This window comes from Gossypium arboreum, chromosome 5 (assembly GCF_025698485.1).
Source record: "Gossypium arboreum isolate Shixiya-1 chromosome 5, ASM2569848v2, whole genome shotgun sequence".
NCBI lineage: Eukaryota > Viridiplantae > Streptophyta > Magnoliopsida > Malvales > Malvaceae > Gossypium > Gossypium arboreum.
In genome coordinates this window covers 33365388-33382581 of record NC_069074.1, presented here as the reverse complement: position 1 = coordinate 33382581, position 17194 = coordinate 33365388, and the positions used below count along the sequence as shown (strand labels likewise).

At 33.2% G+C, this 17194-nt stretch overlaps 1 protein-coding gene across 3 annotated transcripts; it reads right to left on the bottom strand.

Annotated features, from left to right (window-relative positions):
- Positions 1-310: 310 nt before the first annotated feature.
- Positions 311-14659, bottom strand: LOC108453052 (pullulanase 1, chloroplastic). Of its 3 annotated transcripts, XM_017750943.2 has the most exons (27): positions 14284-14659; positions 13705-13840; positions 13526-13578; positions 13221-13329; positions 12582-12718; positions 12267-12466; positions 11953-12102; positions 11375-11435; positions 10507-10627; positions 9804-9894; positions 9624-9717; positions 9370-9465; positions 9145-9285; positions 8888-8938; positions 8309-8379; positions 7348-7440; positions 6244-6334; positions 5670-5741; positions 4895-4951; positions 4199-4267; positions 3138-3194; positions 2958-3032; positions 2137-2225; positions 1906-1983; positions 1608-1746; positions 839-948; positions 311-743 (listed from the first exon to the last, which is right to left on the bottom strand). In XM_017750943.2, the coding sequence occupies exons 1-27, from the start codon at positions 14503-14505 to the stop codon at positions 533-535; spliced, it is 2874 nt and encodes a 957-aa protein (XP_017606432.1). In that variant the 5' UTR covers positions 14506-14659; the 3' UTR covers positions 311-532. The 3 variants fall into 3 exon arrangements, with proteins under 3 accessions (XP_017606432.1, XP_052884129.1, XP_052884128.1); XM_053028169.1 differs by lacking the exon at positions 311-743 and having other exon boundaries at positions 1654-1746; XM_053028168.1 differs by lacking the exons at positions 311-743; positions 839-948 and adding an exon at positions 1275-1444.
- Positions 14660-17194: the final 2535 nt, after the last annotated feature.

The following is a 17194-nucleotide window of genomic DNA, read 5'->3' as shown; positions in this document are numbered from 1 at the left end:
AATTTAAAGTTTTTATTTAAGTTATTGAATTGTTAAAATTTAAAATTTATGTCATCAATCAAAGACTCTTTTATCATTTTTCTTTTTAATAAATCTTTAACATTGACTGTCTGATCTTTAACATTATCCCTTTTCATAATAATCTATATAATTTTTATTGCATTGTGTCATTTTATGTATGAAATTTTTTGTTGATGTCATATTTTTGTCTCATGTTCTTGTAGTTATGTTTTAGTTACTTTCCTGTCTCATGTTCATGTGATGCAATTGTATCATGTCCAAAATTACCAAGTTGACTTAAACCCCAAAGTTTGAAATAGAAAGATTTTACCATTCATATGTACTCATTAGTATCTACATTAAACACCAAAATCTTTACCAATCCTTATGCTATTTGCTTCGTTACCCTCACAGTACAGTAAGCAACCCAGTATTACCCATATAATATGGTATAGTTTCTGCATAAGGGAGAACCCTATGACTAGGCACCAAATTTTACAAAACAGATGACAATTTCAGCACCACAAACTTCTCATACCTTTCTAGGCTCAACAAATACAGATGTTGTCCTTGCAGGCACAGTGAAACACCCCGTGGATGCTTCATAGGATGACTTTTTGACTGTTTCATCAGTTGACGATACTTGAATGGGATGCAGTTGAAGAGTTCTTCCTCGCAGTGTAGGGCTACTGAATGATTCCTCAGTTGGACATGCATTGAAGACAACCACAATGTATGAAAAGCTGCAAATAACAAAGAATTACAAAACTACGATACACAATATCATCAATATTACAATATATGATTATATATTTTTATAAACATCATCAATACCCACACGGGATCTAACTGAGATAGCCCTGGGATGCCTTCATTACCATCTTCGATACTCATCACAATGAAGCCAGGGACACTTGATGGACCGGTGTTGTGGAACCGTACTCGTTCCTGGGAACATAAGCCTTGCCATTTCAATAGAGAGCAGAAAACGATATGTTTCTTTTGTGTAACTTTCACCTAATGTTACCTTTCAATAGATCCATTCTTAAAAAGACTTAAGCTAACAGGGGGAAGAAGGCGTTGGTCTTCAGCTTCAGAATGATGGGTTCGCAAGGTAACAAAGGGAAGCTGAATATTAAGCAGAAATGGGAAACCAATATCTAACAATACAAGGTATACAAAACAGAAATCTAGATATAATGCATTTAAAACCATTGATGCAGCATCAAGTCCAAATGACCAAGTTGCATTTCTGGAAACGTCAGCTGGAATAGTTTAGTTTGATCTACAATAGTGTAGGAAAAATGCATTTATCTGGGTTCTACTTTCACAATGACATAGGAAGAAATTGATTGAACTTTCGGAAAATTTAGTACCCCGGCATGCATTCCTTTATCAACGCCACAAAAAGGTGAAAATGGCAAGGATCTCACATGAGTTCAGTCTGGTTATCAACAAAGATGTAGTTAACCTTGGTTTGACCTAAAACCGTTAACTTTTTTGTGCAGTTAACAAATAAAACTGTATCCTTGATTCAATTCCACAACAATGTCATAGAATCTCAAACTAAACCTTGTAAAGGCAAAGTCATAAATGGCTTTCCTCACCTGGATAGCATTTGCTGTCCTTAAACGGAAAAGAGGTGAAGAATACCGTATGCGTAAGACATCCGTAAAGTTCTCTACAGCTGCAAGAATGTGACTCCTTTGAGGCTTGAAGGAGGGATCTGCTAGTCTTGGCTGTATCCTGCAACAACAAAACCCAAGATCATTAGGGATATCATACAACAAAATTCAGAAGTAGAATACCTGTGCACTAACTAGCCAAAAAGATATTTTAGCATCAAAAAGTGACCCCTGTTAACCAAAAAAAAAAAAAAAAAACAGAAAAAAAGATGATGCTTACAATGGCCAGCTGTTTTCATTTTTCTGTTTTGGAGGAAGCCCAACGCCCCAGTTGTTAGAATTGTACGTGAAGTCTAGTCTGGAAATTATGGCAAGCAAAAAATGAGGTTGAGGGGGCAACAACTTTTTGAGAATATCATCATTGATATAATTGTCTATCATTTTTTTCAGAAAGAGAGTCAAATTTTGAAATAACAAGTAGAAAGAAAACTTGTAAAATGGAAAATCAGACCTATTGAACCAATCACCAGAGTTGTATGAATCACGATCAAGTGATTTTGAGCGAAGCATTTCATCCCCAGCATGAAAAAATGGTATTCCCTACAATTGTACAAAACAAAATAAAACAAAAAGCAACAGTACAACATCAAATCGTCAGCAAATGGAGCAGTGATCATCGTAGATTATACTAAACTGTTTGCTTGATCCTTAAAAGTTACAGACTTCATTGCTACAAAATGAACCAAACTCATCTAAAACAGTAGAGAATGAAGACCAAAGGCTTTAAAACAACTAAGGTTCACAGAGAGAGAGAGTAAACATATGTACTTCAGTTTTGTATCATCTATTTTTATATAATTTTAGGAGCTTATTTTATTTATTTATTTATTGTGCAAAACGAGATAAACCAGACATTTATTTAAATACTGGTATCTTGACCTGATTGTGTTTTAGACTATGGGATCAAAACTAGATTTGTATCTGATAAATATAAACGCAATCATGTGTAGGGAATCAATAGCTTCACTTCACCAGATTGGAACATAAGTTTTCAAAAGCCTACAAAAAGCAAAATGGGTTAAGATTGCACCAGTTTAATATTCAACCTAGTTCTGGATAAGTTATTCAAAGGCTAGGCAATTTTGCGCCCAATGCAAATTCTAGTCTTGTGTCAGTATCAGGCCATCTGGGACAAAGATATTAAATCATTTTGAACATAGCTTCTTGTTGGAGGGTACATTTCCTGTTACCATTTATCTTAAGTTCCTATTATATATTATGACCATAGGTCAATGCAGATATGTAAATATTGAGTACTAGCGAGGGGAAAACCTGTGTCAGTGCAATTATACTTGTTGCAAAATGATTCATCCTGCACCTATCTTCCACCGATATTCCCACTGGAGTCTGCAAGGGGCAAAGTTAATAGTCATAGTTGAGTAAAATTGGACATTATTCCCTTTTTCAGATAAGTACAATAGAACATTATACACAGTATGATCATGAGCATACCTTCAAACTGATAATGTCGAAGAGGGTTTCATTGTCATGAGCAGAAACATAATTGACCTGGGAAATTATTACAGTTATAAATACTTTATGGTTTGAGAAAACTTTATACTCTTATGTAAAAACGTTTACTTTTTTTTATACATTATTAGAAAATGCACATAATTGATATTTAAAATTTGAAACAGTGATTCCTTCTAAGCAAAATCATTTAAATTTTGAATGACAGAGAAAAGACAAGCAGCAAGGCAATATCCAAATAATAAATCCCAGTTTTACTGAAGAAACCATCTCTAAGTTGACCATTACATGAATCTGGTCAACAGAAAACTTTTGATCTCTATCCAGGTCCAAAGTCTCCATTACTCGATCAGAGTATCCCCACTCCTTAACCATAGAAATCTTGTAATAGTTATAGTCACACTGTAGGAAATTTCAACTAGCAAATTTAAGATCTCCTTTAATGTATAATCCAATTGATGGTCCTTACATATTTTCTTTCTGCAGTCAACTATCCTACCAATGGATCTAAGGCATCTATATATTATCCCTAGAACAGAATACGACAGTTAAAATTTGTCTGAATTGGATCTCTAGAAGAGAAACCAAACATATACAAGCTGAGAAGAATCTACCAACCCACTGCAAGACCAAAAACAATTGATAATAACAAGGTATAGCAGTTCCGTCAATATCTTGCAGCATCTATTCTGATGACCAAGGTCTAAATCATACTGCCTAATGTCTGATCTCTAAAAACTTCACAGCATGTTCCTGAAAAACAAAGCATTCAGAGAACCTTCATCCAAAACCCCTTTGGATTTCCATTTCATAGGATCACGTTGCAAGTTGGGATGTGCTAACCACTGTAGTTTCCCTTCTCTGTCCCTTAGGGACATTACTTTATGTCAGAGAGAATAAAGGCAAGGTAGGCTTTAAGTTACGAATGACTGACAGCACATAGCTCATGAAAATTTAACTCCAGAAAGTAATGTGCACACTTTCAAAACAAAACCAGGTACATTGAATCTGAGCAAGGTGTTTTCAGAAAGTAAGATAAGTACCGTTTCTGTGGGGCATAAAGCATAACCGACAGGTGTCCCACCATAACAGAGAACTTCCGATCCTTTCCTCTAAGAAAACATCAAGTTACGAATCAGAAGGAGAATAGCATCCCATAAATTTAACATTAAAAGATAAGTGGTAAAAAAGATAGAGATTTTTGAAAATTACAATAGATAGAATTGAATTAAATGATAAAACATACAAAAAATCTGACTTGTATCTATGGCACACTTGTGAAGGTAGATTGAATAGAAGTTTATGCTTATACAATACTTAGACTCATTTGTGAATGTCATATATGGCTATGTTTCTACCATGAATATACTCAGTTTTTTCAAAAAATTTCAATGTATTTGGAGGGTTATTTTCGAACATGGGTACTTCAAGAAAAACAGAGTCAAAATAACATAGCTTATACATGGCCATAGATATAAATATCATGCATTTAATGCCTGTAATCTGAAAAGATATATTAACAAGTTTCTACTTTATGCATCACTTAAGCTGACTCTCAACAAATGCGGGGAGAACATTTCACATAATGACAGATTAGTTGGAAAAAGCATAGCAAAATAAATCCTGCCATAAGTGAAAGAAAACAAAACATGAGCCATATTCTTTATATGAGGAATTATATGGGAGCATCACCAAAATAAAATTTCTCAATGCAACATTCCAACAAGATTAACCTATACCTCTTTTCCTTCAAAATCAGTAAGCACAAAATCCCTCAAATTTGCAGCCAGACCAACCTAATCACATTAAACTAATTTAATTAGTTGTAAGGCAAGCATAATCCAGTTTGTCACATCTGGATCTTAAAGCAAGGGGATTATAAATTGTAGCATGATTAAAAAATAATAATAATGCAACACCTCTATAACTGCATTATACACAAACACGCGAGTGAATGTTAAAAATGTCAATTCCCCAAGCTACACACAAGAATAGGCTGCAAAATGATTAAAAACAATTATGCAACCATGTTAATTCAATTCTAAGGGAATCTACCAACCTTATTTACAGATGGAATCAACTCAACCTATGCTACTCGGACAAGGGTGGGCTTGTGACATGGGTATATTCAATAATAGTTTTTCCAAGTATATGTAGTTCTTTTGCACAGTCATATCCTCATATCCACGTCCGGAGATGCATCGGACGCAAGTGTTGGACATGATACTTCAAGAAAAATAAGTGTTGGACATAGGTCCTTAGCTATAAAAGTTAATTAAAGAGTAGTAATAAAAAATACTTCAAAATGCACTAAAAATCCGCACCCATTCTGCTTACCAGTTGAATCTTCATAAAGAGTCCAGAAATTTATAAACGATTGGTTTTGTTTACCACAAAATTTAAGACTCCAAAATAACATCGCCACAGCAATTTATAAAGAGTATGCAGTAAATAACCTATCTGATTTAAACCACAGATTAAACACTATCAAATGTGCTGAACAAGACAATTAACCTGGATGTGGTCCTTTGCTGAAGCAAGCATTGCTTTTTCAACATCCTTTGTACCATGATCATGACCATTAGGCTGCATAAGAAGAATAAAAACAAGGTACTGTATAATTTTCCAAACACACACACACACACGCGCGCACATATGAAGAAACAGTTTTTCCAACTAGAGTATAGCAAAGCCTAATTAACTGAAGCAAAACCTAATTCTTCTAAATTCACTTCCCATACAAAGAAAAATGCAAGTGAGAAGCTGACAATTACAGTTTCCATCAATATGAATTGTTGCAGAATATGTAAGTACAAATAACTTCTTTTAGATGCATATCATGGAAGAATCCAGGAATGCAACTGCTGCACCTTTTTCCATCTCACATCAGTTATTTTGGATTTATAGAGGCCTTTTATTAAGATTTGTGCTTAATGGTTTTGGGACCTGATGTCTTAATTTTGTAGTGCAACTGGCTACAAAATAAATTATCAATTTAGTTAATTTTCTAATAAGAAGGTGGTCCAATAAGATAACATGAAAATAAAGAAATCTAAGTCCTTTTTACAGGTTTTAAGTTTTTCATTACCTCCAACAACAGGCCTGTTACAAATCCCTGCTGGAGTGGAGGACCAAATGGAGACCCACCAAGCATTGCATCCCGAATTCGATCATTAAAACTGAATAAAGTCAACAATGCATAAAACCACAAAACAAACCTAAATAAAACAAATTCAGGTCCATATAGAAAAGAAGATTATATTTCTAGATTTGAGAGAAATGACAGAAAAACTTAAGTTATGAGCATTTGTGGCAAAATGGCAGCAAAAGAACACAACGGAACTTCAGGATGAAGAATAAAGGACCTAAATTTTGTCTAAATTTGCACTTAGCACTCGTTCCAAAATCATAGTACATCATAGAACTGCTATTTACATGAAATAACATAAATGTATTACAGACATTCCATATGTTATAGCGGACTCTGATTTTTTTTTCTATTGCAAGCGTCAGCTATGTAGGTAACAGATGTGACAACAATAACACATATTTGCACCAAATTAGAAGTTCAATGGTTTGGTATAACAAGACATAAAGGCTTCATTTAAGAACTAAAGAAAGTTCAATGGTATGTCATACTTTATTCATTGCTTCTTTTAACTCGTGCTAGCATGATAATTACAAAGCCAATTAAAAGCCCGGGATTCTGCTGTATTACCAAATATATCTCTTATTGCTTAAGAGTATCTACTGAAAGCAATTCAAACTACAATAGATGTGGTTTACAACAATTGGATATGCAATCGAGTTAACCATGACTTGAAACCTTTACATACTAAATATTTAGTTAGAAAATACTACATTTATTTCAGTATGGATATTCACCTTGCAAATTTGGACAATCACAAACTATATCTTCTTTCTGAACATCTAAAATTTGCTTAATTTACCATATTCAAAATTAATTTTTCATTACCAAATTGAATGTCAATATTATTACAAAAACATATCTAAATTTTAATAATAAATTCCTCAAAGACAAATTTGCTTTAAAACTCTGTGCTGAGTCAAAGAAGTTGTTTTAGTTTAATCAGAAATAAGTACATGGTTAAAAAAAGAGAAATAGAGAACAGTAAGAGATTTGTATTATAGCGTATAGAATATATTGATCCCTTAAGAGAATTCGAAGTACCTTCCTATTCCAGTCCCACAAATATTAAATTGTGATGCATTTATCCCACGCCCATTTTTTGCAACTTCGCCAAAGTCCCATCCTTCACCGTATCTGTAAATAAGAAGATTTCCAACTAAAATACCCCAAGCATAGCTGCTGTGAAAAAAACTCAAAATCTTTGGAACTCCAAGATACATAGAGAAACTACATAGAAAACCCTTAAGATTTTGAGTACAAAACACTTTATTTATGTATGTGAAGAAAGAAAACACAATTTCTAGATGTTGCAAGTCAAACCTTTAATCTTTAAAATTGATTCAGTTGGCTCTTTTACCCATCTTTTCACAGGGGTGGTAAGAGAACTACTGAGAATTCCTTAAGCCAACATCATATTCATTTCATAACAATGCATTTTTTATCTTTCATTTTGCTCTTTCTTTCTTCCATGGTTCTTTTACTTTTCTCCTTGCAAAACACCTCCATCCACCCTTTCTCTCCCAAGAAAGTAATCTATCTTTTATTCTTCCAGTACTTGTGCATGCCCTGACCCCTATACTGTTTTGATAGTACGATCCCGGATTAACATTTTCCTAACCTCGTTCACTTCCCTAATGTCTCTTTCTAGAATATTTCTTCACCCCTCAAAAGGTGGCAGCAAGTGCGAGATCAAGGAGTGCAGGGGAAGATTATAGAAAGAAATAAAACGGATGTTACAGAAGGAGAAAAGAATAAGCAATAATGAAGGGAAAACAAGATAAAAATCAGAAGAAAAGAGAAGAGAAGCAACTCAAAAAGATGTGCTGTGAGTTCACCATTAAAGCTGGGTGGAAAGTTTGAACCGTGCCAATCCCTTTAAAAGAAATGATCTTATTGCAACATTTTAAGTATCTAGTTAAAACTTAAAATGCCTTTCCTATAAAGTAACACAAGAAACCAAGAAAGGAGTCAGTGAGGAAGAAAATCATTTCATGAAACTTACATATAAATTCTTGAACCATCAACCCCATCCCTTTCCTTAGTTAGGCTACAAAGTGCATCTTTTGCTTTCACCTATGCATAGGTCATATGAGTCTTGCTGAGTTGCATATCGGAATATAGACCAAATAAAGTGATATAAAGAAACCAAAACCGCAAGAAATTATAAGAAATGACCATATAAATTGATTGTCAGTTCAAAAGATCCCAATAACAAGAAATCTCAGCCCAACCATTATTGCTCACTCGTAGAGTTATCCACACATCAATGATCATTGTTTGGAACCAGTCTATGTTGACAAAAAGAAACTGATAGACTACAAATCAGAAGTTACATCATTAACTAACTTGGAAAGCCTCATCAATAATTTTTAATATACTAAACGCATTCACTTCAACAGCTAACTGAGCTATATATACAACTCAGCTCCATCAATAGGCCATTTATGTATTAAAATTATATGATGCTCATCACTTTCATGATCATAACCGATATGCAATTAAAATTTTAATGGAAAGCCTTTTTTATTTCTTCAATTTTTTAATAGGAAATCCAAAAATAGAATCAAAGTAAGCTACATACCATCGTGCGTTTCATGATGTGACCCATGAGATCAAAACGAAACCCATCAACCTGACAGGTCCATCAACAGAAAAAGATCAATTATATATGAATTCGAAAATAATTCATATAAATAAAATTGAAGTCTAATTTAACCTTAAAAACATTTTATAAGGCATTAGTAAAACTATAGAAAAGTATGGCAGAAAGTTTCATAAATATAGGAGAACTAAAGTAATCTGATTACCCAAGAAAGGTAAGAAATAAAATATAATAACCTTATAATTTATTGCCCAGCTCAAAAGATCATCAACAATAAGGCGCTCGACCATATAATGCTCACTAGCAGTATTGTTAACACATGTACTGTTCTCAATAAAACCATCAGTGTTTCTTCTCAGATAGTAACCTGGAACAATCTATAAGAAACTTTCTGTCACAACAAAAGGGTAATAAATATTACTACCCAATGAGTATAAGCATCTTTGACATCAGAAAAGGACCTTATCAAGGACAGAATCCTTATCAAAAGGGCCATTTGCATGCAAGTGATTATAGACGACATCCAACACAACACGAAGGCCAATATGGGTGAGTGCCTGCAGCCAGAAAGTGAAATCATTTGAGTGACTAAAGATGAATTTCTTTAGAATCTTATATAGATCAATAAAGTAAAAACATTGATGGCTCCATTGTAGCTACTTTACGCACTCAATGGCCAAAATATGGCAAAAGGAGGAAAAGAAAACATCTGGACCTGAATCATCTTTCTAAATTCAACTATACGGCAGGGACCATTTGGATCACTTGAATAGCTTCCCTTAGGGACACCCCAGAGAACAGGATTGTACCTGCATAAGGCAATAAAGGAAGCATTAGTGCATACAAAAGGCAATAAATAAGACAATTCTTATCCAAATTTTATTCACATGCTCACCCCCAGTTATACGCATCATCATCCTGGATGGCAGTGATTTTCTCTTGCTGCTCAGCTGAATCTGGGGGTAGCTTCTCCAGAATCTTAGAATCTGCAATAGAGTTGGTGTTGAACAAATTAGCTGCCAACACAACCTAGGAAAGCCAAAACCAAGCACATATACAAATAAATAAATAAATATGTACGTCCAACTTTCAAACAAAAAGATTAGCAACCAACTTTACAAAAGGAATCTTTAGAAAAGTAATGTTGCATTACTTTTTTTTTTTTTTTTTTTTGGTCAAAGCATTACTTTGGACATGGATAGATGCTAAGGAAATATATCTGTATGTCCAAAATATCATAATGTTAAACCCTTATATTTTTGTTTACTTTTCTAAAGACACAATTAAGCAAGTTAATATCAAAAAGGGGAAAGGCTGAATCAACAAAGATGGACGGAGAACCGACCAGAGTTCTTTTTCCTTTTTAAAGAAAAAAAGGATGCTCAATGAGTTCAAGTGTTAAAATCTAACCATTAAACTTAACTAGATCAAGCTCACAAGGAACTTGATTAATTGTTGATACACAAAAGCCTCCTTTTCGTCACACAGGGGAATGCTTTTGTCTCCTTTCAAATAGAACAAGGGGGTAAAGGGAAAGGAATGGCAATTGTTGCTTAAGATACAACATCCCAAGACATTAACCTAGGATACTCTCTTACCCACATACTTCCAATTCTCCTTCTCATCATCAACAGCAGCAAATTGGAAGGTTGGCAGCAAATGAACATGAGTAATACCAGCTTTCGATAATTTTTTCAGATGGAGCACGCCTGCTGAGTCCTTCAAATTGGATGAACTAAATGTTAAGTAACAAATAATCATGCATAAATATCTTAAACCCAAAGAAAAACAAAATGTAGTACGTAATCATAGCAATTTCCTTTCTTTATACATGAACTTCTATGCACAGCAGTCCTTACAACTTGCATTGCTTTTATCTATCTTAGGCTCCGATCAGTAAATATGCAAGTGGATCACACAAATGCATTGTGGAATTTTAACCAAAACTTAGAAAATATCATCTTGTGTAACAAAGCAGTAGTTTGCATATAAATCATGAAATTTTATGAATGCTATTCCTTGTACAAATATTATTGTCTGTAACCCTTAGCCTTAAACTTTATTAAAATTTACATTTCCTTTCTATTTTTCAACATTAAAAATTAAAAATTAAAAGAAGAAATTAAAAGTAAAGATGGTTTTGATATTTCAATAAATAAAAAAGCATTAAAAAATAATTCTGAACGAGGTGCAGAAGTCACACAAGAATCGATATCGGGGGAGGGAGTAGAATGGTAGTACTTCTAATTCCGTATGGTACAGATATATATATGTATGAGAATTTGTGTTCTATTTGCTCTGCTTTTTCAAAACAGTCAATGATGCAACTAAAGAAAACTACACCAATTCCGGACTCTAGCAATTTTGTGCTGTAGCAGTAACTATAAACATTTTAGATTTCTAGAATACGCTAGCATATGAGACTTGTGATTCTTCAGAAAACAAGGTTCACAGGAACACAACTACCTTCAAGGTGAAAGCCATATAACCACCACGAAAGTCAGCATTGACAGTATCATCATTGGCACTGCAATAGCAACAACAAAGATTCTCATTATGAACACAACTTGGTGAACTTTGTATAAAGGCCAAAAAGAAGACAAAACCTAATTTAGCACATAAGCTAAATTTAAAACTTTTGAGCATTTTAGGCAATACAAACCTTTTGCCTTACTACAATGGCCCTTAAAAGAGAGTAGGGATGAGCAGACTAGGGTTCAAATTCTCCCTCCCTCTTCCACCCCAATTCAAGTTCCCAGTCAAATCCTTTTAAATTGAACAAAAAAAATTATAGTAAAAGGATAACATGAGCCAAAGCTCCAACGGAGCCGTAGACAGGGCAGGCTTCACATTTTAAGTTCAGGGGCCAGTGTTTGAAGAGACTCTCCCTCATTGAATAACTCTACAAACTATTTGAACACCACCCAAGAAAGGAACTTATGAATACTACATACTAGCCAATCAAAACTATAATTATGTTAAAGAAACAAGGCAAATGCAAGCCAGATTAAGTTGTACAAACAGTAAAGTAATTCCATACCTACCTGAAATCCCGTATGTGTAATTCATATATGCTTATGTCAGAGAAAGAAAGTATATCCGACTTCATGTCTGCCAATTCATTCCATCCTTCAGGTTTTAAATCATCAGCATGAAGATTAACAAATAAAGTTCGCTTTCCATCTGCTGAAAGCCTGCTTCAACAACAAGACAGCATAAGCATCACACAAAATGAATGCAATGTTTGTTTTGATCTCACAATATAACCATGACCAGCTAGGAGTACCATATAACTTTAAAGATGAATCACCAAAACTGTTCCAGAAAAATTGTTGGCTAATTGAAAGAACCAGCATACCCTCTTGCATATGGATCATTTGCATAACATTTTTCAATATGCAACGTGCTTGGATGGTAGACAGATATTTCATACATGTAGTAACAGCCTTCCCAACTTTTTGGTCCTTTAGTACTCCAAACACCATTAGTTTCCTCCAGCGGGATAATTTCCAGGGGACTCCCACCCACTGGATCCTTATAGATGTGAGCATAAACTGCCTAATTAATTCAAAATAAGCAAAAATAACAATTGCATGTCATTAGTTGTGTGAATAAAAAATAATTATAATGATCATAAACAAGATTTTTTTCAATTTTTTTCATGGTACGGTACTTGGGCAGTGGGAGCCCAGAGGCATAGAGACACTGCTTCTGCAGAATAAAAAGCACCAAGAGGACCATCATATGAGAACAATTCATCCAGAACACCAGGTAACTGCAAACCGGTAGCATTTCTGCATTTTCCTTGTGCTGTAAAAAAGGAGAAAAGAGATATAAATTATAGGCACCAAATTACAAACACTAACTGGCCAAAAGTTATTAGAAGCGCTATTTTCTTTCAGAAAGACAACCTGATGAGAACTGTGACCAGACAATAGGTAAAGATACTTAATAAAAAAATTAACACTCATGCAACAATAGAATTCAGCAATACCTTGTTCTGACACGTCACAAGGCCAATAGGAACTTAAAAGAAGACTGACATTAGAAGGTTGAGCAGATCAGTCAATGCACCAAAAAGCATACAAAATTACAATTACATACATGAATAAACAAATTCAAAACTGAACTAGCATGAATACATTGTTAGCAATGGGAGTTGTTTCATTAGAAAACGGAAAAGACAAAACCGAGGATGCTTCAAAACATATTATCCTAATATAAGATCATTTATTTCATTATCAGTGGCAAAATAGTTTGCACATAAATAGAAGAGAAAATAGAAGAAACAAGCCACAGCCAAAAGGCTTACAGTTGAATTCAGCAACAGCTAATTGGCATTTGACGAGATTTTTGGCATCCAGCACAGGAGGCAACTTAAAAGCTCTATAATCTCGAATATGAGGAAACTTCTCAATTACCTAACAAGATCAAGGATGATATTTTTTTTCAAAATTACTTACAAACTTAAGAAATATGCACTAGTAATGCTACATTATGGTGAATAAGAAAGAACAATTTGGAGGTGAACCACACAAGCCGACCATCAACAACTAGCAATAGCAGTGATAGAACTTGATGTCTTTAATATTACAGAAACTGAAAAGAAATGCGTACATTTGGATGTAGCCCACTCCGGTCTTCCTCAAGCTTAATTTCCAAATCATGGCCTATAATGACAAAGATAATATTAAAAGATAGAAATAGGGGTCTTTGATTTACATCAAAGACATGAGATGCTAATCAGAAAACCTAGATCATCATAAATGAAAGGTAACTGTTAGCACAATCCAGACCTTGAATTCCATTATCTGTAACAGACAAAGCAGCAACTTTACTTGCATACAAGTAGCAAGAACCTTCTACAACATCCACATTCCACGCGATTATAGTTTTTGTAACCCAATAGGCCCTCGAGTACAACAAACTGTCCTGCAATTGATCACCATTTCACGCAAATAATTACGTCAATAAATAGCATGCATTCATTTTAATCAAGATGCTAAATGAATACATATATCAAATTCCATTATAGAAGTCTCAAGTTTTCTTGCAATCACATATGTATTCATAATGCTTTTTGAAACATTCATTATTAACAAATCCAATCCTTATTTTCATCATCTCCGAATTAAAAAGAACCAAGTATTTTTTTTTTTGGTTGAATTTAATCCTTGAAGAAACGAGAGAACCAAAAGAAACCCATTTCTTAAAATGTAATAAAAATACCTAAACTACCATCAGAAACTGTATATAACATCTGCCAAAGGAAAAGAGTATCCAAAGAACAGAAATTCGAACTTAAAAATGAAAATGCCAGTCGAAAAAACGTAGAAAACCCAAAGACGGAAAAAAAGAAGAAGGTGAAGAAGAACCTGAGACAAAGAGGAGAGTTGAAGGGGCATGGGAGATGAAGAGCAACGGGGGGGTAGTTTGAAAAAGGAAGGGGAAGAAGAGAATAAAGGAAAGAGAAGAGGATTTGACTTGAGATGGAGACGACGTCGTAAAGGAGGAATTAGAGGACAAAGACGAGGCTTGAAGGATAGTGATGGCGATGATTGGAGAACTGGAAATGGAACACAAAGTACATCAACCATTTGGGTTTTTCTTATTAGGCTAATAGTGTCTGTTGAATGATGAATGATGAATGATCAATGCTCAGAGAAATGAGAGTGGGAGCTGATCTTTTTTAACAGTTAGAAGCAATGTCTAAGATCAAATCTGCATATTATGAATTTCCAACAACTAAATTTGGATAAATATCTGGATATTGAATTATAAGGTAAAAGTAAAATAAAACCCCTGTATTATAACTCAGATTTCATTACAATCCCTCAATTTTTAAAAATAGCAAACTAATCCCTCTACATTTTTATAATCTATTAAATTTGTATTGTTAAATGCTTACATCAAATTTGTATTGAAGAACCCCATACTCAGCTCTAGTATTGTCGCATGAAAATCTGAATGCATTGTCCCTTACTGCCATTTAAAAATTTCACTTATTTTATTGATTTTTAATCGTCATTAGTTAGCTGTCCTTTGTATTGTTTTGAGTTGAACTTAAAAGTAATATTAACATATTTTATGTTTATACAAATTTAGTTCAACTTAAAATATCAACTTAAAATTTTGCTCATGGCTAATCTAAGCCTATTTTAAGCTCACTCATGTTTTTTTTTTACTGAAACCAAGCTCACCCATATTATTGTTTTAGTGTTTTTTAAATATTATATTATTTTAATTTAATATTTAACAATTTTATAATTTATCATTTATTTAAATTTTATATATAAATAACTTAATATTTTTAATGTTTATATTGTAGTATTATATATTAGTATAGATTTATTTGTTTTTATTATAAAGTAAATAACATATGAAAATAATATAATATAAGGATAAATCTCAAAACTTCCTATAATCTTCAATCTAATATGCAATTTGATATATGAACTTTGATTTGACACAATTATACACATTAAACCTTGATTTTCATTCAAATATATACATGAAACTTTAACTATGATTCAACTATATACATTTAAAGAAATAAATACATCACTTTATTTTTATATTAGATAGATATAATTATTTGTATATACAATTTGTCAATATAAAATAAAGTTATATCAATAGTTGTGCTTTTAATTTATGAAAATTGAATCAAATCAATATTTTATGTATAAAATTACAAAAGTAATAGTTCATGTCTAACATTATTTATTAGACCAAAGTTTATATATAATATTTAAATTTATCCTTATAATATATTACAAACTTAGAAAATGGTTGAGACGGATCGAGATTGAGTTTAGAATATTTGAACCCAAACCCCATCTATATTTTAAATAGATTTGTTCGAAACATATTTTCGAACTTAAATTTTTACTTAAATAATTGGCGAGCCTTTTCGGGGTACAAGCTAATGGCGAAGACACCAAGCAAGCTCTTTTCTTTTTTATAACATAAAGTGATTGTTAAACAGGTCAAAGATTCAATCTTTAGTCTTGTTGATGACAACCATCAATCTTGCCAAATATTAGCTCCAATATTTTCTCAATTATAGATACCGACAAGGCGATGGTATCAAAGATGACTTAGAATACAGAGTATAAAAGAAAAATGTAAAGGTTAAACAAGACTTCTCCAACAAAGCAAAGTTTAACAGAGAAAGTAAACTGAAACTGTCATAATTACCCAACAATACAGGAATTTGTTGATAACTTATTTAAGCATAATAGATCATACATTTTAGAGTGTCATTAGGAAAGGAAAACGGAAAAAGACTTAATTGAATGAATCAATTAAGTTTTAAGGGTCTAAAGTGCAATTAAAAAAATTTAGTAACACTTAAACGCAGCTATATAAACTTCACCTTGCCAACACACCAATGTGAAGCCTTGGAGCTTCAGTTTTTTCTTTTTGTGGAATAAAGCGCTTTCATTCATAAATTATAGAAGTCTAAACATAGGATAACTTGGTTTATCAGCAAGAACAAAGGAAGCCTTACAGACTGGGATGTCATAGTACACAATGAAGTCATTTAAACTATTCCTAGTACTGAAATTGAAAAGAAAAGCTGGGTCACTTCCTTTCTTTGTTAGTGCATCGGCACAATGATTTCCTTGGCAATAGAGATAGAGAAGTCTAGTATTCCGAAACGACTTCAGTAAATCATGCAATCATTGATCAAAGGTTCTGCAATCATTGTTGTAGCATCTACTTCCACAACTAAGTTTGCTGCGAGTATCATGCAAAGCCCATAGTTCAGCCACTGAGTTCGTTGTGTAGCCTATAAAATGGTGGCAACCCACGATCCTTTATAATCTCGAAAAACAATAGCACCCACACCTACAAAGCCCGGATTATGGATATAAGATCCATATGTGTTTTATTTGAACCATTCAACATCCGGTTGTTTCAAGTAACAATGACCTATGTTTGGATCGAATAAAAACAAGGAAAAGAAAAGGAAACTAATGGAAAATAATAATCTTTCCCATATTTAGATATATTTTTTATTTAAGGGAAAGTAAAGGGAGTTGAATATCTTTTAGTAAAGGGAGTTGAATATCTTTTAATTTCCCTTAGAGTTACTCCATTTTTAATTACCCCAATTTGGGGAAAAAAGAAAATGATATTGCCTTTTAATATGTAAAATGTCTTTTTTATCCCATTAACCTTTTACGTAAGTTATCATTTCTTAAACTTTTCACTTCACTTTCCTTTCCTTTATTAATTTTAACTATCCAAACGAAAAAAAAAAAAACATATATCATTTCC